Genomic DNA, 23,524 nt, shown 5'->3' with positions numbered 1-23,524 from the left:
GACACAACAGGTGCGGGTTTGGTGACAACGGTGGCGGCGAGCGGGGTTGGCGGGAGAGCGGATGGTTGGTTAGGGAGGGACGAGGACAGAAGGAGGGTGAGCAAGTCTCTCGCCTGGCACATCTCTCCATGTGCGGTGCTGTGTTCAGTCAATTTATCCATAGAGCCCAGTACCATGAGTGAAACTCACTAGAGTGCACTCATCAGCTCTACGCGCATCTTGTAGAGCTCTTCCGGAGTCATCAGGTGGGATGGCTCTGCAGCTTTCCCCTCATCTTGTGTGGCATCGCCCTCTTCCGGCGCATCCTTAGAGTCGCGGAGGGTAGTATGCGTGCCCTTCTCTGCTTCAAAGAAATCAATACCGCGCTCCAAGAACACCCGCCTCAGTCTGGTTCCGACTGCAGCAGTCGGGTCTTCACGGCTACGGATGGGAATGAGATGCACTCGCGACACACTCGCGACGGAGACTTACGGACGATAGATATGATGTCCGTCCGGGGTGATATCCAGAAGCTCTGGTATTGGTTCGCCGTTGTCGTCCTTGTAGGGTCTCTCGAGGGAGAGTTTCAGCTTCTTCCACGGCGGCCCCTCCATGGGGCTAGACTGGGCTAATGCGGTCCGATGCCGGTGGCTGGGGCGAAGTGCAAGGCGAGGACGGCGGATGATGTCAAAGATGCGCAGATGGCAGCGAATGATGACTCGAGCGTGAGCTGCTCAGCAATCTCAGGGGAACGCAGATGATTGGAGGTCGGAGACGAGGGTTCGTGAGCTCACGAAGCCGATGCGCGCATCTCTCCCAACGCGCCTGGCGTTCTATCACGTGGTCCTCTTCAGAGACTTCGCCGGAAGCCACAGTCTGACTCTTGCCTTGTCTTTTCCCCTTCCTTCTCCTTCTCTCCGCCTCCACCCATCCTCCCCGCCTTCCTGTCACGTCCCCGCCCCGACATGCCCAAGAGCACTCCCGGATCCAATCTGGAGGGCACTGGAGGCTTCACCCCCACCAGGCGCAAGTCTGAGGATGAGCTGGACTCGAGCCGTGCTCACAAGAAAGCACGGACGCGCGTTAGGTCGGTCACTGCCAGATTGAACGTCTTATATCCATTCAACTTGGTCATCCTAAGCAGCTACTCATGCGGAGAGTGTCACCGCCGGAAACAGAAGGTTCTTATCTCGCAGCATTCCTCGGTAGCCGTCTTGCTCACTGCGTGTTTAGTGCGACAGGCAAATCCCCTGTTCACATGTGAGCCGCCAGGACTTCATCATTCAGACTACCCGATCTGATCGACCGCATAGTGTATCGCGCGTAAGGTCCCGGAGTTGTGCAAGCCATACACTCCCGGCAAGACCGACCAGGACATCCACGTCCGGTTGGCCCGTCTCGAACAAATCGTCGAAACCGCCTTGCCTCACTATTGGTCGCAAGGACATGGCAGTCCCGCTTGCGACGGGGACAAATTTCGATCCATGTCTCCCACCGACGATGGTAACCGCTCTCCGGTAGAAGATGAAGATCCTAGTGGTGGCTACTTCGAGAGTGGAAGGTGGTATGGCAAGAGCGCTTCCGGACTCGTAGCTGCCCCTGCTGTCTTGGAACAGGTCAGTTCATTACATATATGTATTGGAATGGCACCAATCACACAATATATGCCATTCGGCCACAGTTGCAAAGTATGGTGCCAAGTCCTGGTCCAGAAAGTACCCCCGACAGCACCTCGTTGAACGCCAATAACCTGCAGTCCGACCTTTACAAGATCAATCAGAAACCTACGATTACCTCTATGGAACCCACCGCTGCCGAACGCTTGCAGCGTCTCATGACGGATTGCGGTTACAGCGCGGACCGTCTTCAGAACATGTATAATGAGCTGCCGCCTCGAAAATTGCGGGACGCCCTAGTCGACCACTACTTCACCGCGATGTACGTATCAACATTCATGTTTGCATCCGATGCTAACATCATTGTCAGTAATTGGACTCGTTATCCAATATCGGAAAACGAATTCCGTGCTTCCTACGTTTCGCTCTTAGCCAACGAGCAGAATTTGGGTAATCCCAACAACATCCGATTCCTCCCTTTATTGTTCGTGGTACTCGCCATATCCGTGAGGCTGGCACCAGATAGCATTGGCGGTAATGAACAGACCAAGAGGACATCAGGCTCTCGATACTACTGGGGCTGTGCGTTGACGTGTTGGTGTTGGCCTGCTACAACTAACTTCCATCCTAGCCCGTCGTGCATTATTGATCACGGCGGCCATCCAACCTGATTGCTTTGAAATAGTGCTGACTCGGATGCTGGTATGTACGCCTCGCCAGAGCTACCAGCTGTCCACTCACGTATACTATAGAGTGCTCGGTTCTTGGTTCTCGATCGGAGAATGACCGAATCGTGGAGTCAACTGGGAGCAGCTGTGAGAACGGCTCAAGCGATAGGACTGCACAGGGATGGCGCAGATATGGTGAGCCATGCTCCGCAGATCCATCACCAGGTAGCTGACATTCCGCAGGGAATGGATACGGTCCAGTGCGAAAGAAGGCGTCGCGTTTGGTCAGTCTACCTAATCATGTCCTACGCTTAGTGCTAATACGTCACAATTTAGGGCCAACCTGTATCACGCCGACCGTTCCATTGCTCTTATCCTTGGTAGACCTGTTGCCATCCACGATAGCTACACATCAACGCGACCACCCACAAATTCGGACGAGAAGACCTCTAGCGGCGCGATAATCAAGGGGCTACCGACCTCCCAACCTACTCGTACCACCTTCCTAATTCTTAGGCATCAGCTCGCGTACATCATGGGTCGGATGTCCGACTTCTTTCAAAATGTGCACTCACCCAGGCATTACTCGGACGTCCTGGCCCTTGATGATGACCTCCTTAAATGGAGGCGTGATCTTCCACCATATTATTCCCTCGACCCTGACACTTCACTCGACCACTCACACACATACATACCCCTGCAGCGTTTCCTGCTCGTGACGGAATTCCTGTTCGTCCGCATTTCACTACACCGGCCTTACCTCCTCCGGAAGCTAGACAGTACCAAGTACTCCCGGTCCAGAGATGCCTGCTTCGAGTCTGCCCTGAAGGACCACCAGATCCGCCAGGAATACATTGCGACCACTACTCGGGAAGGCCGTGACCCCGTCGCGAGCGCCTACCGAGAGTTCCAGGCGGCGATGATCGCCGGCATTTACCTCGTTCTCTATCCCAAGGGCAAGGAGGAAGGCAAGATGCACGATCTCCTCGACTATTTCCTAGACAGGCACAAACAGCTGCCAGTCGTAGACGAAATCACGCGTCGAGAGGTCAAGATTATCGAGTTCTTGAAGGTCAAGTCATTGCAGTCTGCGAGGACACCGGAGGGCACGCCTGACGAGCCTAGAATGTCGGTTGACTCCCCTTCTGGGTACGTCTCAAGCCCTCTCGCGCAATCGAACACTCGTGGTTCGGTTACGTCACATACGCAGAATGCGAGCGCGAGTGTACCTCCATCCACTTCATCCTTCGCTTCTGTCGCTTCTGTCCCCCTCTCTTCGCCCAACCAGACCTTCTCACAGCTCTCACGGCCGTCGCCTGTCCAGCAAGTCAGGCAGCTCCAACAGTCCGAGAGTCAGTCGGGGTCAGGCTCTGGGAGCCCGGTGGGCGAAGACGAGACAGCACAGTCGCTACTGGACCAGTGGTGCAACATCTTCAGCGGCGGTCCTGCGGTGGACGACCAATCCGGAGGCGCTAGTCTTCCGTGGGCGACACCCGGCTTAGGCGACTTGAACGGATGGCTGGGCACAAGCCAGACCAATATATCGCCCGTCGTTGGGAACGAAACGTTGCCGAGCGTGGACGGGTCGGATTGGAGTTACTGGGAGACGCTGGTCAATCAGATTCGCAGCGGACCGGTGTCATAGATGCGGGGGTGAATGGCAGGTGGTGTATAGACCTCGCTAGACTGTCTATTGCACGTCATGATGTCGATGTATAATTGCTATAGATTGTTGTGCTGCTCTTTGGGCTGCCAGCGAGCGCTAAAGCTGGGAATGTCCTGGGACATCGAGCTGAGAGAGCTCGTCCTCCCTATGACCTCATACGTGACCACGTGTATTCAGTTGCCCAGGGCCCTCTGTTATGAAGCACACTGGAGCGGCCCACACGGCGCCCGAGGCCTTTCATAACCACCTTGCTTGCTTCAGCTTCCTGTCCCATTCTGTCACTGCGCAGAGGCAGGCTCTCGCAGAACATCGACTGTTTTCGACTGTTCTTCTGGTCAGGCAAGTAGCACTTCTAATCCTCTCGTTTATGAGCAACGACTGAACAGCCACGTCGACCAGTTCAAGTACTTATACATTCGGCGTTCATACCCATAGTGTCAGATTCACACCGAACGATGGCGAAACGCTCTCGAAATGGAGATGACATCCAATGCGAACAACCTGCAACAACGAAACCTCGTCTCGAAGCCGCAGGCACCACAGCCGGCGTAACAGAGAGCCAAACAAGGATATTGTCCTGGAACGTCGAGACGCCCGTGCCTTTCCTTCAGCTCTCGACTGCCAAAGCCCGCGCTGCCGCAAACGTCACCCCGAGCGTCGCACCTGGATCCAATCCTACACTCCTTCGCGACCTCTTCCGGCGACACGCTTCCCCCGACTTTGTATGTCTTCAGGAGGTACGCGCGCGGCACACAGACAAGGAGTGGATCACCGCCCTGGGGTTCGCGGCAAATATCGGCGTCGACCACCCCAATCCCACCAAGTCTAATGGCGGCACTGGTAGCAGCGCAACGGATACTATCGAGGACGGCGGCCCCCGCTATACGATGCACCACTCGCTTAACCACGCGACCCGCGGGCAGCGACACTTCGGGGTCGCGACATTTGTGAGGGAGCCGAGCCCCGTGGCGTGTGTTCGCGAGGTCTACTGGGACGCCGAGGGGCGGGTGCTTATCCTCGAGATGCACTCGGGCTGGGCGCTCGTGAACGTCTACGCACTAAACGGGAGCGAATTCATGTGGCGGGACCCGTTGGGAAAGGCAGCCCCGAAGACGCGCAACGAGCGCAAGCGCGAGTTCAACCGGCTGCTCATGCAGGAGTGCATCGCGCTCCGGCAGCGCGGGCTACGTGTCGTGCTGATCAGAGACTTCAACATCTCGCTCGCCAAGATGGACTGCTACCCCAGGCTGCGCACGGAGTACCCGCACGGGCTCGCGAGGGCGGAGTTCAGGGAGCAGTTCATCCCAGGGGTGAACGTTGTGGATGTGTTTCGGGAAAAGTATCCCGGTGTAAAGGCATACAGCTGGTTTGCTAAGGGGAAGCCGCCGGGCACGGACTGCGCGAGGGTGGATTACGCGCTCGTGGACAGGAATCTGGAGGAGGATGTTGTGGACATCACTTACCTGGAGGATCCGCAGGAGAGAGGACACAGCGACCATGCGCCGCTTTTGCTTACGATGAAAGACATGGATACATCAGAGGCCACGCCACAGGGCGTACGAGCGATGGACTCGATCGTTCATGCATCGCAGCCAGGTGAAATCCATGACATGTAATCCTTTGGCAAAACGGTCGCTGACATGATTACAGCAACATAGCAGCAAGCAACCAATACAGTGTAGCAGTCGCCTTCCATCGCTGACCTCGCTGGGTGGAACCCGCGCTGGCGAGCTGAAGGCTGTTGTCCATGTTTGATATGCCGGGTCCCATCTGCGAGCGCGTCGAGGTCCCACTTGCAGGACTGACTGAAGAGGGACTGACTTGCATAGGGGGACGTGCCTTTCTAGGCAAGCTGATGGTCGGGAACGAGACTTCCTTAGAGATACTGCCACTCTTAGGAGGTCTGGTGGGCAGATTGGGCGATGGCAAGGACTTAGTACCTAGAGATGTAACAGCGGAAAATGGTTTGGCAAAGGGTGACGTTGATGCATCCTCTACGTGCTTGCTTTGCCCGTCTTGAGAGTCATCATCAGTCGACATGTCGGCGGTCCCGTCACCTTGGTCGTCCGTGCCGCTCTGTGGAGTGTCGTTGGTGGAGGATGTTGATTTGGAATGCCCGTGCTTGGGCGACTCGTCGTCGTCTTCGGACGAGACATGGCCTTCGCCCCAAGGCACGGAGTCGCCGTCCGGCTGTGTAGGATGCTCCGGCTCCACGCTGTCGCCCGATTCTGAGGTAATCTTGAACACCAAAGTCAGAAACATTCTATATGAGACGCCGTGACTTGACGGAGCGTACCGTAAAGCGAGTCGTCCACTGGGAGTCTTGTGCATCATCTCCATTAGTGAACTGTAACCTGTCAGCCGCATGGACGACTCCTCAAGATAGCTTCGAGACTTACTTGGTAGAAGTAGATGGTGGAGTATGGGTCGACCTCAGGACAGGTCCAGTTGTACGGAGAGAGACTTGTGTCCGTGCCATCAAGACCAGAGGTTACAGTCACAAGCCGCGTCATATTGCTGTTGGGACCCGTCATGAGATCTAAGTAGTCACGGCCATCAGCTTGAGAGCGCGATCATTCAGGCGCAGAGAGACATACAGATGGAAACGTTCGTCCACGTCCCACTGGTGTCGGCGTCCCATTTGATCGTGCACGGTGAGCCAGCCGCAAAAGTGTCACCAGGACCAGGAGCGGTTGGGGTGAGGGCGGCCAGCGCCCGCGCGGAAAGGATTGCCAGAGCCAGAAGAGCAGACATAACAACAAGCGAACGACTACCAGAATATGCTGACAGAAAGCAGTTCCAAGCGAGCAAGTGACGAGGGTTATATCGACCAGCGAAAGCGACGAAAAGGATGAGTTCTCAGCTGAGCTGAGGGAATTGGATACCTATATGGAGGCAGCGCTGAGGTGTGGCCCTACAGTGTCAGCCATCCTAGCACAATCGGTCGAGGTTTCAACTTTAGGAGACTGTAGTCGGGATCGTGAGGGAGGACGATAAATATTAATAGGACTCACGCGCGCGCGAGTCACATGCACCGCGTCTGCGCGCCACTCGCCCAGTGCCACAATCCATATCCGGGCTCTGCACAGTACTCCCTCCTCGTCTCCCATTCAACTTATCTTCATCTCCTATGCAGACCATCAACCGCTTTATCTATGGACCAACCGCTGAGGAGAAGGTTCGGGCATGGCAAGCCATGTTGCGCTCCGAGCAACGGGTCATCGACCGGGAGATGAGGCAGGTTCGGCACCATCGTTTCCGTCTCAGGCTTGGAGCTGAGTGTCCAGGTTGATGCTATCTAGCTTGATACGGCGACCAAGAAGGCGCAGCAGACAGTGAAGCAGCTCGCCAAGAAGGGCGACACCAAGTCCGCGAGAATCATGGCGAAGGAGGTTGTGAGGAGCCACAAGCAGATGGACCGCCTTTCGGTCAGCAAAGCCAGACTAGGATCGATCAGCAACCAGCTTCAGCAACAAATGGGTGCGCTTCTAGTGACGTTTGTGCAGGCAACATATGTGCTCAATAGCTGTGCATAGCTATGATCAAGGTCACGGGCTCGTTGCAGAAGTCTACCGAGATCATGAAGCTTTCCAATGCCCTTGTGAAGTTGCCTCAGATCAGCCAGGCAATGCGGGAGATGAGCATGGAGATGACGAAAGTGAGTTCGCCATTTGTCCCTTCATTCTCCCGTCGTCACCGAACATGGGCTAGGCGGGTATCATGGAAGAGATGCTGGACGATACTCTCCAAATGGACGATGACGAAGAGCTAGAAGAGGAAGCCGACGCCGAGGTCGACAAAGTTCTCTATGACCTTACAGAAGGCAAGCTCGGACAGGCCGGTACTGTCAAGGAAGAGCTTCCGGTCAGCATTTCGAGACCGCTTGCGAAACTATTTGGCGTATTGACTCTGGACATCTCAGTCATTACAGGACCAGGCGGAGGACGAGGAGACGGAGAGGGCGATGGAGCAGTATCGGCAGCAGTTGAACGGGCTCTTGAGCGGATGATACCCACGATATACACTTGCTTACTCTCACGTTCGTACGCCCTGTATCATATCTCGTTCGTGTATGCTGTAGTAGATCTGGAACCCCGGACTTTGTAGAATTCTGCGCGGATGGTGCGCCTGAGCGCCGCGGGTAGCCTGAGCACAGGGACGGAAAGCATCGGCACGGAAAGCTGTCGGGACAAGCCAGGAAGACTGATGGGCGCCACGTGGAAGTACATCATGCCTCACGTGCGCCGCAATGATTTCAGCCCTGCTCGAGTTTCGGCTTTACCTCCTCCCTCCTCCGTCGTCTCCCGACTCCTGCAAAAATGCTTGCATCTCGTACCCTCACTGGCAGTGCGCGGGTCGCAGTGAAGGGCCACCAGGCGAGTCATGGCAGCGTCGTCGTAGGGTGTCAGAGACTTATTCCGGATGCAGGCCTTCCGTCGTTACGCTTCTGCCGCACCAACCGCCGCCTTCGCTGGTCAGAAAGGCGCGAACGTACGTGTTCTCTTCCTTTCCTCAATCACAGAAACCGAAGTGGAACCCGTTATCTCAGGGCAAATATACAGTCACTTTGATTCCCGGCGACGGTGAGCATCTTGTTGACGCGGGAGGAGCCATGACGTGACGGTCATTGCAGGTATTGGCCCGGAGATTAGTGAGTCCGTGAAGAACATCTACGCGGCTGCCAACGTACGCCATACCTCAAACATGTAAGACGAGTCGATGTTGACCTCCGCGTAGGTTCCTATCCAATGGGAGGAGGTCGACGTCACCCCCATCCTGAAGGGCGGAAAGACGGTCATACCTGACGCTGCCATTACATCGGTCAGGAAGAACACCGTTGCGTTGAAGGGTACGTATCAGCCGTCTACAGTTCCTACGGTCCCTGATGTGTCTTGCACTGGCAGGTCCTCTCGCTACCCCCAGTTAGTACATCGGCTATTTTCGGGTAGAAATTGCTTTGACGGAAAGTGCAGTCGGCAAGGGCCACGTTTCTTTGAACTTGACCCTCCGCAGGACCTTCAACCTCTTTGCGAATGTTCGTCCTTGCGCTTCTATCAAGGGCTTCAAGACCCCCTACGACGACGTCAACACCGTCCTAATTCGGGAGAACACGGAGGGTGAATACTCCGGCATTGAGCATGAGGTATGCATATATGTGACGTAGCCGTTACGCCTGTACTGAGACGCGTTACAGGTAGTCGACGGCGTTGTCCAGTCCATCAAGCTCATCACCTGGGACGCGTCCGAGCGCGTTGCTCGTTACGCATTCCATTACGCCCAAGCTTCCGGCCGCAAGCGCGTCACTGCCGTGCACAAGGCTAACATCATGTGCGCAGCCCGGAGTCTTCTACACGGACTGAATTGACATGACGTTGATCCGCAGGAAAATGTCTGACGGGATGTTCTTGTCCGCGTGCCGTCAGGTTGCGAAGGACTTCCCGGATATCAGCTACGATGAGGACCTCCTCGATCGTGCATGCCTGCAGGTATGTCTTCCTCTCGGTTGTATGCGGCATGTTACTGATAGGCGTGCGCTAGATCGTACAAAACCCGCGGCCGTACTCGGATCGTGTGATGGTCATGCCCAACCTCTACGGTGATATTCTTTCCGACATGTGCGCGGGTCTCATTGGCGGCCTGGGTTTGACGCCGTCCGGCAACATTGGACGTGTATGTGCATTTCCATTGTGACCGCTCGTGGGAGGTAACTGATATGCTTGATGTGCAGGACGCCTCCATCTTTGAGGCTGTCCACGGCTCGGCACCAGACATCGCAGGTATGCAGTACTCCATTTGTGGTTTTGGGGCTCGTATTGAAGCCTGTTCCATCCAATAGGCAAGGGCTTAGCTAACCCGACGGCGCTCCTCTTGTCGTCTCTCATGATGCTCAGGTAAGCTCCGTCGTATCTTGAAGCGATAGGAAGTTTCATTTTGTGGGGCAGGCACATGAACCTTAACGAGTACGCCGACAAGATCGAGAAGGCGGCGCTCACGGTATGTGTCGTGTTCCTGCCGACGGGATTCCAAGTTACTAATCTCGCAAATTGTGTGCAGACCATCGCCGAGGGCAAGTCGATCACTGGCGACCTTGGCGGCAAAGCGTCGACGAAGGAGTACACTGCTGCCATCATCGACAAGTTGGCCAAGGCATAGAGCTGCTATTCTAGAACGCTTGCGTAGAATATTGTACTCTGCTTTGACAACCTATTCCTGTAGATCGTGGTCCGTGTGTGATACGTGGCATATGACGCCTGAATCTGAGCACGCTAGCACCTCTTATTGTTGCGAGTGGGCGCATGTCTGAGGAAAATAGAGCCAGCGAACTCCGCACAGCGGTGCGTATCAGTGACTAAGGGCCGTGGGAACCGAGTATAGCCGCCTCGCGAGACCTTATAGCTCTCATTGACGAGTCTGCCTCCCCCTTGCGACGATAAACATCCCCTTCCACGCCTACCCAGGCAACCACTCCAATAAACTCCCACTCGCCCTACAGGGCAAAGCCTACGTTTACGAATTACTACCCAACTTCGTGTAAGATCTCATTTTACCGTGATTCCTCCTCGCCATCCTCATCCACCACCAGTCTTCGTCACCTTTCGCCAACTTTCCTACAGAAAACAGCACAACCCACAAAACATCGCATAATAACTGAAATAACCTACAACGCGTACATCACGTTACGAACGATATGACGGACGAAATCACCCCCCAGACACAGCAGACGCTGCCCAAGAAAGACGACAAGAAGCAGCAGCCGTCTAACGGCTCTGTTCAACAGGGCGGCAACAAACCAGCCCCCAAGAAGAACGGCCCTACTTCTCGCTCGACCTCTGTCGGCGCAGGCGCGGGCAGCGCTCGGCCCTCCTCACGGTCGAGCAATCCGAGCAGCAGGAAGCCCAGCAACGCCCAGGGCGCCGCAGACTCAGGCTCCGAGTCTGCCAACACCCGCAAGAACAACAACAGCGGCGACGGCAGGCAGCGCGGCAAGTCGCAGTCGGGCCGCGGTGGAGGGCAGCAGGGTGGAGGACACAAGAAGGGCCAGTCGACCTCGCAGGGTAACCGTGGTCAAGGCGGGGGAAACAGGCCGAAACAGCCCTCCCCCGTCCCGCCCGCGACGAGCGAGAGCAGCGATGCGCTCTCGTCGCTCCAGCGCGTTATCGCGGACCTCAAGACGACCTCCCCTCCCAGCCAGCAGGGTAGTCTCCAGTCCCTCGCCGCGGCTTCTAACCTTCCCGTGAACGCCCCCGTGTTTCAGCCCGGGGCGCAAGCCTTCCCCAGCTCCGGCCACGAACAGCCCCCGCGTCACCGTAAGGCGGCCTCGCTGGGTGCGTCGTCGCTCAGCGGCGGGCTGGGTTATTCCCCGAACCTCGGCTCGATGATGGAGGATGTGGAGGACGGACAGGGAACGACGATCATCGAAGAGGGAGAGATCCCAGAGAATGCTTACCAGACTGGGCACCAGCGCCGTTCGCTGTCACAGAGCTTCAATCCACCTCGCTTCCAAGCCCTTGCTGCTCAACAGCAGCAAGATCAGGGAGACATCGTTGGTCCGACCGGCCGCCCACAACTCGCGCCCAACTTCATGTTCGGAGCGCGCAGACGTCCTAGCTCGAACCTCACGATGGGCCCTCCAATCAACGAGGAGGACGTAGGGTTCCAGTTCCCCCAGCAGAACCAGAACAACAACTTCGGGAACCTTGAGGATGGCCACAGGAAGCCCGACGAGCGTGGGGACATCTCTGGGATTATGGCAGAGCAGGTGTGTGCTTGGTCTGGCTGCATGTCTTGTGTCTATATGCCAATTAGTTGTCGTATCAGATCGCTATTCAGAGCCAGATTGAGGCGTTGCAGCAGCAGCAACAAGCCCTCTATCAGCAGCAGCTCGCCTCAAACCAGGTGCTCTCCTTCCAGACGAGTGGTCTCGCGCCTGGCCGCAACGTACACCGTCGTGTCCACAGCACTGCCGTCCCGTCGATGAATGCGGGCCTCGGTGCCTTTGGTGGTCCACAGACCGCCATGGGCCAGTTCGGGAGTCTTGGCGGCTTGGGTATGGGTCTCGATGGACAGTCATCGTCTGTTCCTCGTGGGCACGGAAGACGTCACAGCGTCAATGTCCTTAACAAGACAAGCGGTCAGCCCAGCTTGGCTGCTCTCGGCTTCTCTCACAGCGCAGACGGCTTTGACGATGGCTTCGCGCCTCCTGTTGGCCTTGGCGGCTCTGGCCACTCTCGCTCCGATTCCAGCTGGCGTATCAGTGAGTGGTTGATGATTCTGGCAGATGAGTGAGGCGCTGACATGTGCGCAGATGGTGGTTTGAACAACCTCCAGGGAGGCGGCAACTTCGCAGCCGACCTCGCTCAGGCTCAAGCTCAGCTCCAGAGTCTGCAGCAGTTCCGTGCGGCTGCTGGCGGTCACCACCAGAAGGCCATGTCCTTCAGCTTCCCGAACATGCTTCCGAATATGATGGCGGCCAACATGATGGGCCTCGGTCTGGGTGGCATCAACCTCCTTCAGCAGCAACAGCAGCAGTTCCAGTCTCAGCTTCAACAGCAGTCTAGCCAACCCCAACGCAAGTCGCTTTTCGCTCCCTATCTCCCTCAGGCCTCGCTTCCCCCGCTTCTCGCGGCTGGTAAGCTTGTGGTCGGTATCCTACGAGTCAACAAACGTAATCGGTCGGATGCGTACGTCGCGACGGAAGTCCTGGACGCCGACATCTATATCTGTGGCTCCAAGGACCGCAACCGTGCCCTGGAAGGTGATATCGTCGCGGTTGAACTGCTTGACGTCGACGAAGTTTGGGGCACCAAGAAGGAGAAGGAGGAGAAGAAGCGCAAGAAGGAAGAAAACTCTGCGTACGATCTGAAGGGCGCTGCTGGCCGCAAGAACGACAAGAAAAAGGATGATGTCGAGGTTGAAGGACAGGGCTTGATGCTCTTCGAGGATGAGGAGTATGTGCGAAGTCATGTCGTTGGCGATGGTGGGCTGATTGTTCCGTGCAGGGTGACCGACGACGTGAAGCCGCAGTTCGCTGGCCACGTCGTGGCGGTCGTCGAACGCATGCCCGGGCAGCTGTTCTCCGGAACGTTGGGTCTGCTCCGTCCGTCGTCGGCAGCTACCAAAGAGAAGCAGGAGGCTGAACGCCGCGAGAGAGAGGGTGACAGGGGCGACGAACCCCGTCGTCCTATTGAGCGTCCCAAGATCGTTTGGTTCAAGCCCACTGACAAGCGTGTTCCCCTCATTGCCATTCCCACTGAGCAGGCGCCCCCCGACTTTGTGCAGAACTCCGAGGCGTACGCCAACAAGCTGTTCGTTGCCTGCATCAAGCGTCATGTACGTGTAATCGACGATCATTTTGCGGTGCTTGTAGCTCATGTGGTCATTAATAGCCTATCTCATCCCTTCATCCCTTCGGTACCCTCGTTGAAGAACTCGGTCCGATTGGCGACATTGAGGTCGAGACTAGTGCGCTTCTCAAGGATTGTAACTTCCCCACGGAGGAGTTCAGCGACAACGTGATCAAGTGTCTTCCTCCCACACCCTGGTCGTGAGTCTCATTTCGTGACACAATGATTGCATCCCCTCATGGTTCCGCTAGTATTCCCGAGCGCGAGTTCGACGTTCGCAAGGATCTCCGCAGCGAGCGTGTCTTCACTATTGACCCCGACGATGCTAAGGACTTGGACGACGCTGTGTCGGTCAAGGCCAACGATGACGGCACCTACGACATTGGCGTTCACATCGCAGATGTGTCGTTCTTCGTCAAGCCAAACACGGCTCTCGATCGTGATGCAAGGAAGAGGGCAACCAGCGTTTACCTCGTGCAACGCGCTGTCCCCATGCTTCCACCTACTTTGAGTGAGCAAGTCTGCAGCCTTCTTCCCGGCCAGGACCGCCTCGCGTTCTCCGTCATCTTCACGATGAGCAAGGATGCGAAGGTAGTCAAGAAGTGGTTCGGCAGGACAATCATCAAGTGCGAATCCGTCGTGGTCATGTCTGCTAGTCCTCCCACTCACAAGCTTCTCCTAGGTCCGCTGCGAAGCTCTCCTACGCTAAGGCCCAAGATCTCATTGATGGGAAGACGCTTGGTGATTTTCCTGTCGATCCAGCGCACGATGCCGAGGGTATAGCCCACGATATCAAGGTCCTACACGACATCGCCAAGCAGCTCCGTGAACGCCGCTTCCAGAACGGTTGTGTGAAGACGCACTCTCTTCGTCTGGCATTCAAGCTCGATGAGAACGGTTTGCCCATCGACTGTGGCCAGTACCAGAGGAACGAGGCCAACAATCTGATTGAGGAGGTACGCTCTTGGAATCTGCGGATATTGTTGCATGGCACGATACTGACAAACGACTACAGTTCATGCTCCTGACCAATATTGCTGTTGCCCAGCAAGTTGCCGTCCATTTCTCTGAGCAAGCCATGCTCCGTAGGCACGACAGCCCTATTGAGCGTCGTCTTGTGAGTCTGCTGATGTTCATGTGCATGTATATCGATTGACCGAGTTTGAAGAACGCGTTTGTCGAGCGCGCTGCGCGTCTTGGGTACAAGGTGGACACGTCTTCTGTCGCCACCCTCATGAAGTCTCTCGAGACCGTCGAGGACCCTACGGCACGCACCATCCTGGAGCTCCTGCTCCAGAAGGCTTCGCCTCGTGCTAAGTACTTCTGCGCTGGTATGCTCGACATCGCGAAGTACGGCCACTATGCCCTCAACGTTCCCCTCTACTCCCACTTTACCTCCCCGATTCGTCGCTATGCGGACATCTTAGTCCATCGTCAACTCGACGCCATCCTTCAGGGCGGCTCGGAACCCAAGTTCAACATGGATCGTGACGCAGTCGCCAAGGTCGCACAGCAATGCAACATCAAGAGAGACTCGGCTAAGCTCGCGCAGGAGCAATCCGCGCACTTGTACCTGTGTGTTCTCGTATCCGACCTCACGCAGCGCTACGGCCCTGTCATCCGTCAGGCGAAGGTCATCGGCGTGTTGGACGCCGCTTTCGATGTCCTCGTACCTGAATTCGGTATCGAGAAGCGTGTCCACGTTGACCAAATGCCCATTGATGTATGTCAATATGTACTACTCGTGCGTTCAATGCGCTGATTCTGATCATTTCTCACAGAATCACGTCTACGATGAGCACACTCACACGCTCCAGATCTACTGGTCGACGCGCGATGTGATCACCTGGCTCGCAGAGAACAGCGATGATGAGCATCTCAAGAAGGTGAAGCAGAACGCCGAGCAGCACGCGGTCAAGATGGAAGTCGCCTCTCGCTCTGTCCACGACGAGAAGGCGCTCTTCGACGAGGACGACAACGAAGAGGACGAGATCGTCCTCGGCCGCGCCAACGACCAGGAAGATGACGTCAAGGATTCCAAGCAGCGCCTGCTCTCGAAGCAGAAGCTGCCGCCCACTTTCGAAGGCTTGAGGACCCTTCCCTCAGGCCACAGGATCCAGGAGATCCGCGAGCTCCAGACTGTCCCGGTCATCGTCACCGCCGACCTTACTAAGAGCCCTCCTGTCATCAAGGTCTACAGCGTCAACCCTTACGCTCAAGAAGAGAAGAAGCAGACCGCTTGAACAATGTGTCTCGCTCTTCGCTGTTCATGTCCTTCTTCAAGGGGGGTTCTTGTACGATATGTGTCGAAGTAGCTCATGCGTCCCATTCTCCTAACGTCTTCCATGTCCCATCGTGTTTCTGTACGGTGTTGTACTTCCATTCTTCCCCAGCAGTGCTGCCGCCTTCCCCCGCGCGTTGTGTAGCTTGTCCGGCCTACCGCGTTCAGTCTCTCGTCCTCACCATGCGTCTTCGTCGCAGCTGCTGTGCCTGTACTATGGGATCTTTCTGCTCGTGGATCGTTCGAATGTGTATGCTGTTTGACCCTACAAATGATTGTGTGACCGAGTTTTGCAGATTGCATGAGCTAATTCTTCATGATGGATGCTGATAGAACTTCACGCATGGTGGGTTCATACACAGCATAAGGTGTGTGCTACGGAGCACGTTCATAATAGCGCATCACCTGTAAGAAATAGATTACACTGAGAGCGTTCACATGATGCTCGTTTCGGTCCATCCTACATATGGAGCCAATGAGCTAGACACAAGCCCACAGTATGGGTACGCAAATTAACGAGCTAGCAACTAAGTCTGGCCATTGGAAGCATCTAGAGCTGGAGATGGGTTTCAGAAATGCCCACTATCGGGGCCGCGTCCTGCAGATGGACTTCACCGTTACGCAGTCCACCAACGTCCTGATACGGGACTGGTGATACGTGAGCCTATGCCAATAGGTCCTCGGAAGACATACCGGTAAGCGCGACACACTCGTATCGTGTGCACGGAAGACGAGCGAGCAGGAAACGGGAGCATACTGCGCCTCTCATCACAAGCCTTGCAGGAACGCGGACAGGCCTGCGCCCTGGCATCCTTCGCGCTTCTTCTCTTGTTCTTGTCGCTCGCGGTTGCGAGCGAGCATGCTCTGCAGACCAGACCTCTTCTTCTGGCGAGCCTTGATCTTGGTCTGATCCTGTGCAATTGGGACCGCATGCGTCGGAGGCCTTGGGGAGGGAGCAGAGGAGGGAATGGACATTGAGCGAGTTGGGGTCACGGAGCTCGGGCGAGATGAACCCGGAGTCGATGAAGATACGATCGGTTCGGAAGCGCTGGGGCGTGCGGATTCTGGTTTCGAGGAGCTCATCTCAGCAGGTGAATGGGAAGCAACGCTTGAAGCGCGAGGCGGTTTATTGGTGCTGGGCTCGCGCCTCGCGCGATCCCGGGGCATCGGAAAGGCGGGCGCGCGATTTACACCTAATAGGACATCTTCTTCGTGGCCGCAAGTTCGGCAGGACCGCCGTAGAGCACGTATGCCAACAGCGTCGCCGCCGCTTGATTTACGTCGTTTTTTGCGGACGGATCGCGTTTGGCCGTCGTTGGCGATGAGCGGGGTGCCACATTTTGCGCAGTGTGTGCCGGAAAACAACGGATCCGAGGGGTAGAGGAGGCGGACACGCGTAGCATGCAAGGCAGCAAGCGAGGGCGTGATAGAGGCCAAGAGGTGGGGGACGGCGAGCTGGAAGTTTGCGGAGGGGGTGGCCGGCTGCATGGCGACTGCAGGACAAGCAGCAGACAATAAGAGACTTTGTCCAAATGCGGCAGGTGGTGGGGTTAGGAGGAGCGTTGCGCGCGAAGGAAGCATTGTTCTACCTCAACACAATTGTTCTTGCCCTTGCGCTCAAATGCCCTTTGGAATGCTCCAACCCGCCCTGCTCACCCTCCCCCTAAACCACCACCTTCCATTCGCAGCGCTTGCGCTCCCCTCCCGCCCGCCGTGAACGATGCTCAGCTCTACACGCGCCCATCACACCCGCCAGCAGCCCTCCATATCCAAGCCCATGCCTGTCTCCCAGGTCCCCCCGCCCATTGCCCCGGCGTCGCCCCCGACGAGTCCAAACAAGAAGGGCAAGTCGCGACGGCCCTCGGTTTCCAGCCCCATGACGTGGCTCTCGCGCACCTCCTCCTCCGCGTCGATACAGTCCTTGGCGCCGTATGCGCCGTCGCGCCCAGTGCGCATCTCCGAGCCGCGCTTCGCGAACCCAGTTGAGGCGATGACCATTCCTCGCAGCGGCGTCCTGGGCAAAGGCGCGATTGTCGTTCGAACTCCTCAGGAAGCTCTCGCTGGTCCGAGGGCCTCCGCATCGTCCCCCGACCTTCTCTCCCGTGTCCGGAGTCCGACCCCTGTAAGGGAATATGACGAGGAAGACCAAGACGTGCCTGGAAGCCCTCCTCTTCCGCCGATCCCTAACGACGATTCGGAGTATATAGAGGAGGAGACTCTGCAGGACGCGGACGTCGAGGACCCAGAAACCGTCAGTGAATGGCACGCGCCGTCCATGCCTGTCACCGCACATCCTCCACCGCCAACCCGTCCACCTCCCTCTCTACCGTCGATCCCGGACATGCATTCCGAAGTCGTGCCTGTCAGGTCCACGTCCCCGCTGCGGCCGCACAGAGGCATCTCGCCCTTGGATTCCTTCCCGGCTGTTCCCCCGCTTCCTGCTGCCGCTGTCCAGACACCTCCCCAGGCGCCCTTCAGTGCCATTCTAGTATCGCCTGCGCCGAACAGCACCGTGGATCCTTCCAAGATCATTGTGTCCCTCGAGACGAGCACGGCTACGCATCGGACTACCATGTCCACATTGACGTCGCGCCCGTCTCACCTCGCCTCGTACTTGCTCGGTCTGTTCCCGTCCTCGGAATCGGACTCCCAGTCTATGTATTCGACGAGAAGTGATGTCGACAGCTCATTCGACTCCATCTTCCATCACCATCTTGCCTCCTCGGGTGTCCTCCAGGCTTCGACAAATCTTCATGTGTTCTTGGATAGACCTAGTGCTCCGTGAGTAGTTCTTGACGTATCTCTGATAGTATATCACGAAGGACGCTGACCATGTGTACTAGGTATGCGCACATCCTCACATATCTCAGGTTGCCCGCGGCGACGTCGGAGCACCCGGCAACGCTTCCACACGCTGCCCGCCTCAACGGCTCTTCTATTCGCCTCGAAGCGCTTCTCGAGCTCCGAGACGAGGCATCTTACCTCGGTCTGGAGGAGCTGCACAGGCTGTGCATGGACGAGCTTAGGCACCGGCAACCGACCCCCAGCCTCGGCGGCCTGGGTCTGCACATGCGCGGGTTCAGTAACGCGAGCAACAAGAGCTTGCATACGCTCCGTGAGACCTCGGAGCCCGTCGACCCCGCCCAGCGGCATTCGGGCGACTCTGGCTTCGCCAGCAACAGCGGGAGCGGGGGGCCCAGGAAGAGCGGGGGCAGCAGCGAGCTCGAGGTTCCCTGGCCGTCTCCACCTGGCTTGAAGCAGCGTGCCGCGCTCAAGGAGGGCAGCACGAAGAAGGACCCAAGCGCGACGATGAAGGCGAGACCAACAGGCGCTTGGATCTAGTGTGACTGGCGTGCGGCGAGCTGCCAGGACAGCTCGTCGTGGCCATGGTCGCCGGGCTGTGCATGTGCTTATTCGTTCTGACGGGTCTCAGGTCTTGACGTCGACGTCCCTCTCTGGCATCCACTTTTCTTTTGACACGAACTTCACCAGTAGCCAATGACTCACGATCCTTGCAATACCACTGTAGTATATCAATCATCGCCGCTCTTTCTTCATTGTTAGTATACCATATTCCCACTATGACCGGTTCACACTCGGAGCCTTTGTACGTTGGTGTATGGAGCATAGCATACACGACTGATACGACTGAATTCATCGGCAATACGACAGATGGCAACCCCGCTACATGGCACTGCGAGTCCTAAGTGGGAATTACGCTAAACGGCGCGTGAGTAACGAAGCCCAGAACAGGAGCTGTCGCGCCAAAGGAACCCGTTGAATTGTAGACATCGACTGGATTATCGACATTGGTTCCGAGGGTGATGACAAGACGTTGCCAACGGCATTGGCGTCCTTGTCATTTGGACAAGGGCGAGGACCATGACGCTCACGTCTTGGGCGCCCAGAGCTCATACAGCTCCTTGTCGGCTGGATCGAAGCACGTAAGTAGCGCAGGGTCCGCGCGAATGGTCACCTTGCGTGCCGGGGTCCCCAGGGCCGAAGGAGGCTGGGAGGTAATTGGGCGGTAGAGGGAGCGCGAGGGCTCGAGGATCCGGGAGAGGCTGGAGACGGTGGAGGACGTAGGAGAGGCGTTCACATCTGGTGACCCGTTCTACAAGTCATCGTACAATGACGAGGCCTGTGTCAGGCTGGGTGCGATCGAGAAAGAGGCCGAAATGAACTACGTACTCCGTTCTCTGCACGCGTCGTGCTGCGACTGCGGAGGCCCGTGTCGGGAGTGACTGGCTCCCGGGCTATGCAGGTCAATTCAGCAAAGGTGCTAGATGTATAGATGCTGTACAGCACCTTGTATGTTGATGGGAGGCGTCGCGAAACGAGTCGAGGAGGCCATCACGCCCGTCGACCGATTCCGAAACTGGACAACAACAGCTTGAAGGCCTTTTCTGAGCGCTTGACTGTGCTGCCCATGTGGCGTGACAGACGCGAGTAGACTGTCACAGCGCGACCGTCACACTCCGGCGCGGGGCCGCGGAACCAGACTCCAGAAGCTCGGAGCCGCGATACTCGAATGCTTGTTTGCCCTCGACTGCCACTATGAATATCTTCAGAAGCCGTGCGTTCGTTGCTCTCATCCTGTTTGCGTTAGACTTACATGACGGTCACGCTGTTTCAGTTTTAGGCAAAGTCTGGCGTGCGTGAGCCACTTTCGTGGCCGAGGAACGGAGTAACTCTGACATCACCATCGCAGACGATCCTAACGCGGCGGAGGTCGTCAAGATCTCAGAGGGTCAGTTGTTTCTCGTCCGCACCGAGACTGTGCGTGGAGGCAGGGAATGCATGTACGTTGAACGTGTTTACCTCGCGTCTCGCACGCTCACGCTCGTCTGCCAACAGTTACAATGACGCCATGGCCACGATCCGGAGGGTTCCTTCCATGGAGCACACCTTCCAGCTTGTAATCACCCGCGTATATGAGGATGGGAATGAGGAGTTGCTGGAGGATGAGGAGGAAAGTGAGTCCCTGTACTGTTCTTGTATTTGCTCGTGCCATCCCGATATGCGGTTCCCAATCCCAATCCGTGACTCTATACCACTTCTCAATCGAGCCATGTTCCATGCGGAGGAGTCACTGGCGTTGTCGCGCCATTTTGTCTGAGATAATGACAGGCCACCAGTGGTAGCATACTGAGCCCTTGAGGCTTACCCGGTTTATGAGGCATCCAGACGCTAACGCTTAGTCACAGCGGACGAGGAGCGTGTATTCTTGATCTGTGAGGAGCTCGAATTCCGCACTGGGACCACCTCCGACAATGAGCCCACTTTCGTATGGCGCGATCTGCAGGGAGATGTCGACGAACTGTACGAATTCGTGGCCAACGGGACGAACGAGCCGACCCGGGCCTTCTTCGAGACATGCATGTATCGCGCGATGTACGAGCGTAAATATCGTAGGAGCGCGGACAACACCCAGGACTCTGATCTGCAAGAGTTCATCTGGCAGTACGTCAGCTCGTACCAGCGCATCAGTGCTGAAACCTGATCGTCCATGCCACAGGCCCCCCGCAGCAAAGAAGCCGAAGACAAAGGGGTCCCGCAAGGCGACCGGCTCCCAGTCCGAATCAGCGCCTGCGGAGATTGTCGCCACTGGTTCCTCCAGTCCACAGCAGAGTCCCAAGGGCAAGAAAGCTGTGCCGCGAGAGCCGGAACCTGAGATGCCGTCACTATTCGCAGGGCCTGGCGAGCTTTTCTTGTGGGACAAGGAGCATGCACAGTTTGAGAAGCAGGCCGATGTCGTCGCGCGGGTGGCGCAACATCCTACGGGAGGACCGTACGACTACTGGCTGGTGGCGTCGGCGGACGAGGGCCAGCTACTCGCTCACCGGGTCTCGTCGGACATGAACCAGCGGTTGGCACCCAGGGTGCTGTCGTTCACGTGGAACTACATCGACGAGTCTGGCGCCGCGAACAGCTGGTGCCTGCGCTTCGACACGCAGGATGTGTTTGAGGAGTTCCAGCGCGCATTCAGTCAAGCGCTATGGGAAGGTTTGAACCAGCTCCCTTGGGGTAAGGCGAAGGTATGTCTGAAATGATCACGTTAACAGACGGGCCGCTCACCGTTCGGTTTGCAGTACGAGGACCAGGCTTATGTCATGTCTTCGATAAATGAAGACGTTGAGATGAAAGACGCAGAAGATGAGGAAGACGAGGAAGACGCTGTCGCTGAGGAACTGGGTGAATATCCTCACGAATGCACATACAACATAGCACTGACAATATGCGCAGATAAGAGCGACGACGACGAAGAGGAAGACTACCCCGAAGACGATGACGATGTCCCGGCTATGCCCAAGGGTCGCAACAAACAACTCACGGTTGGATATAAGGGCGACAGATCGTATGTTGTGCGTGACGACAAGATTGGAGTCTTCAGCCATACAGGGCAGAACCAAGTCAAATACTACGCTTCGATCAGCAATGTTTCTACACCACAGGGCAAGGTCTTTAGTCCTAAGCACGTACGATCTTCTATAGTTAATCTCGTGTAGATCGAGATGCTCATGTTTGTACATCCTTCACAGGTGATGCTGCACGATCAAGACACCAAGATGATCCTCATGAATCCCAATCAACCTCACTCGTTGTACAATCTCGATATCGAGCGTGGCAAGGTCGTGGAGGAGTGGAAGGTTCACGATGACATTACCGTCGACCACATCGCTCCGGACAACAAGTATGCGCAGATGACGCCCGAGCAGACTGTCGTCGGTATCTCGCACAACGCCCTCTTCCGTATCGACCCCCGTGTGTCCGGAACGAAGATGGTGGACAGCCAGTACAAGCAATACGTCTCTAAGAACAAGTTCTCCGGCGTGGCGACCACCGAGAGCGGCAAGCTCGCCGTCGCGAGCGAGAAGGGGGAGATCCGTCTCTTTGATTCAATTGGCAAGAACGCCAAGACGGCGTTGCCACCGCTCGGTGACCCCATCATTGGCATCGACGTTACTGCCGACGGCCGCTGGATCGTCGCAACAACGAAGACGTATCTGCTCCTCATCGACACGCTCATCGGCGAGGGACGCTACACTGGCCAGCTCGGGTTCGACCGGAGCTTCCCCGCGACTGCCAAGCCGATTCCGCGGAGGCTGCAGCTCCGCGCGGAACACGTCGCGTACATGGGCCACAGCGTCTCGTTTACGCCAGCGAGGTGAGCCCGTACATCCTTTCAGACCTTCGGGGAACTTCAGATCTCGCCCTGATCTACGTGTTCGGCTACTGACCTGAACTTGGATATGTGTCTCAGGTTCAATATGGGCGAGGGCAAGGACGAGAACGCGATCGTGACTTCGACCGGAGAGTACGTCGTCGCCTGGGACTTCGCCAAGGTGAAGAAGGGCCAGCTCGACAAGTACGAGATCAAGAAGTACGTGCGCCACTATTATCTGCTTCCCCGCTCGCTCCGCCTTTCCGTTCCCTCCGATTGGCTCCGGAGAGGCTAACGCTAACGTGCCACCTTGGCCAGGTACGACCAGTTTGTCGTGCAAGACAGCTTCAAGTTTGGCGACGACAAGGAGATCGTACGTTTTAATCATGAACCCTCCTTACCTCCGTCTGTGTGCACCCGACTTACGTGGTGTGACTTCCCAGATCGTCGCTCTGCAGAACGACGTGCTCGCGATCAACAAGAAGAACCTCAAGCGGCCGACGAGGGCGTCCCTTGCGCCCGGTGCAGGCCGCACGCGCTCGAGCATTGTCAACAGTCCGTACTGATCGCTCGGATGACCGGCCATATGCTCGCAGTGCGGATAGCGTAGATGAAGGAATGAACGGAACGTGAACAGAAGAACCCTCAGTTTGTATCGATGCCATCTTCCTTCGGGTTTTCGTCTCGATTCGGATGTTCGAGTTGCTTGGCAGTTTCGTAGTACGTTATACCCGCCGATGTAAATCTGTATCCTGCTGTTTCCTTTCTCACTTAGGATATGAATGCCTCTCAGCCCACGTGTATG

At 56.6% G+C, this 23,524-nt stretch overlaps 9 protein-coding genes across 9 annotated transcripts; 6 read left to right on the top strand and 3 right to left on the bottom strand.

Moving 5' to 3' along the window:
- Positions 1-84: 84 nt before the first annotated feature.
- On the bottom strand, positions 85-715 carry DICSQDRAFT_136781 (uncharacterized protein). Its single transcript, XM_007365993.1, has 2 exons — positions 472-715; positions 85-420 (listed from the first exon to the last, which is right to left on the bottom strand). Exons 1-2 carry the CDS (start codon positions 591-593, stop codon positions 189-191), a joined length of 354 nt encoding a protein of 117 aa, XP_007366055.1. The 5' UTR covers positions 594-715; the 3' UTR covers positions 85-188.
- A 167-nt stretch (positions 716-882) lies between these two features.
- On the top strand, positions 883-5,545 carry DICSQDRAFT_106324 (uncharacterized protein; the record flags this gene model as incomplete). The annotated part of the gene is made up of 12 exons (XM_007365992.1): positions 883-1,066; positions 1,124-1,160; positions 1,213-1,239; positions 1,293-1,595; positions 1,661-1,917; positions 1,966-2,177; positions 2,227-2,297; positions 2,348-2,458; positions 2,507-2,547; positions 2,600-3,899; positions 4,316-4,729; positions 4,796-5,545. Exons 1-12 carry the CDS (start codon positions 945-947, stop codon positions 5,543-5,545), a joined length of 3,645 nt encoding a protein of 1,214 aa, XP_007366054.1. The 5' UTR covers positions 883-944.
- Positions 5,546-5,573: 28 nt separating this feature from the next.
- On the bottom strand, positions 5,574-6,865 carry DICSQDRAFT_106322 (uncharacterized protein; the record flags this gene model as incomplete). Its single annotated transcript, XM_007365991.1, has 4 exons — positions 6,527-6,865; positions 6,329-6,468; positions 6,226-6,276; positions 5,574-6,167 (listed from the first exon to the last, which is right to left on the bottom strand). Exons 1-4 carry the CDS (start codon positions 6,681-6,683, stop codon positions 5,574-5,576), a joined length of 942 nt encoding a protein of 313 aa, XP_007366053.1. The 5' UTR covers positions 6,684-6,865.
- Positions 6,866-7,037: 172 nt separating this feature from the next.
- Positions 7,038-8,024, top strand: DICSQDRAFT_136779 (vacuolar sorting protein Vps24). Its single transcript, XM_007365990.1, has 5 exons — positions 7,038-7,170; positions 7,232-7,409; positions 7,466-7,587; positions 7,641-7,793; positions 7,852-8,024. The coding sequence occupies exons 1-5, from the start codon at positions 7,060-7,062 to the stop codon at positions 7,936-7,938; spliced, it is 651 nt and encodes a 216-aa protein (XP_007366052.1). The 5' UTR covers positions 7,038-7,059; the 3' UTR covers positions 7,939-8,024.
- Positions 8,025-8,351: 327 nt separating this feature from the next.
- Positions 8,352-10,082, top strand: DICSQDRAFT_170360 (uncharacterized protein; the record flags this gene model as incomplete). The annotated part of the gene is made up of 13 exons (XM_007365989.1): positions 8,352-8,420; positions 8,479-8,512; positions 8,563-8,615; positions 8,667-8,778; positions 8,834-8,851; positions 8,903-9,072; positions 9,124-9,257; positions 9,313-9,415; positions 9,468-9,599; positions 9,658-9,706; positions 9,766-9,820; positions 9,872-9,923; positions 9,984-10,082. 13 exons carry the CDS (start codon positions 8,352-8,354, stop codon positions 10,080-10,082), a joined length of 1,080 nt encoding a protein of 359 aa, XP_007366051.1.
- Positions 10,083-10,617: 535 nt separating this feature from the next.
- DICSQDRAFT_106312 (RNB-domain-containing protein) lies at positions 10,618-15,838 on the top strand (the record flags this gene model as incomplete). The annotated part of the gene is made up of 10 exons (XM_007365988.1): positions 10,618-11,688; positions 11,748-12,183; positions 12,235-12,877; positions 12,929-13,259; positions 13,316-13,473; positions 13,525-13,899; positions 13,956-14,229; positions 14,289-14,390; positions 14,442-14,996; positions 15,055-15,838. 10 exons carry the CDS (start codon positions 10,618-10,620, stop codon positions 15,514-15,516), a joined length of 4,407 nt encoding a protein of 1,468 aa, XP_007366050.1. The 3' UTR covers positions 15,517-15,838.
- Positions 15,839-16,031: 193 nt separating this feature from the next.
- DICSQDRAFT_155303 (uncharacterized protein) lies at positions 16,032-17,059 on the bottom strand. Its single transcript, XM_007365987.1, has 2 exons — positions 16,248-17,059; positions 16,032-16,202 (listed from the first exon to the last, which is right to left on the bottom strand). The coding sequence occupies exon 1, from the start codon at positions 17,040-17,042 to the stop codon at positions 16,323-16,325; it is 720 nt and encodes a 239-aa protein (XP_007366049.1). The 5' UTR covers positions 17,043-17,059; the 3' UTR covers positions 16,032-16,202; positions 16,248-16,322.
- A 201-nt stretch (positions 17,060-17,260) lies between these two features.
- Positions 17,261-19,930, top strand: DICSQDRAFT_136776 (uncharacterized protein). Its single transcript, XM_007365986.1, has 4 exons — positions 17,261-18,335; positions 18,398-19,668; positions 19,746-19,810; positions 19,863-19,930. The coding sequence occupies exons 1-2, from the start codon at positions 17,275-17,277 to the stop codon at positions 18,894-18,896; spliced, it is 1,560 nt and encodes a 519-aa protein (XP_007366048.1). The 5' UTR covers positions 17,261-17,274; the 3' UTR covers positions 18,897-19,668; positions 19,746-19,810; positions 19,863-19,930.
- A 181-nt stretch (positions 19,931-20,111) lies between these two features.
- DICSQDRAFT_170355 (VID27 cytoplasmic protein) lies at positions 20,112-23,285 on the top strand (the record flags this gene model as incomplete). Its single annotated transcript, XM_007365985.1, has 12 exons — positions 20,112-20,130; positions 20,197-20,208; positions 20,266-20,356; positions 20,412-20,530; positions 20,762-21,017; positions 21,073-21,592; positions 21,647-21,749; positions 21,801-22,033; positions 22,097-22,722; positions 22,819-22,938; positions 23,038-23,092; positions 23,163-23,285. 12 exons carry the CDS (start codon positions 20,112-20,114, stop codon positions 23,283-23,285), a joined length of 2,277 nt encoding a protein of 758 aa, XP_007366047.1.
- Positions 23,286-23,524: the final 239 nt, after the last annotated feature.

Source organism: Dichomitus squalens (genome assembly GCF_000275845.1).
Source record: "Dichomitus squalens LYAD-421 SS1 unplaced genomic scaffold DICSQscaffold_15, whole genome shotgun sequence".
NCBI classification, from domain to species: Eukaryota; Fungi; Basidiomycota; class Agaricomycetes; order Polyporales; family Polyporaceae; genus Dichomitus; species Dichomitus squalens.
Note: the sequence above shows the minus strand (reverse complement) of the source record. Positions and strands in the feature narration are given on the sequence as shown.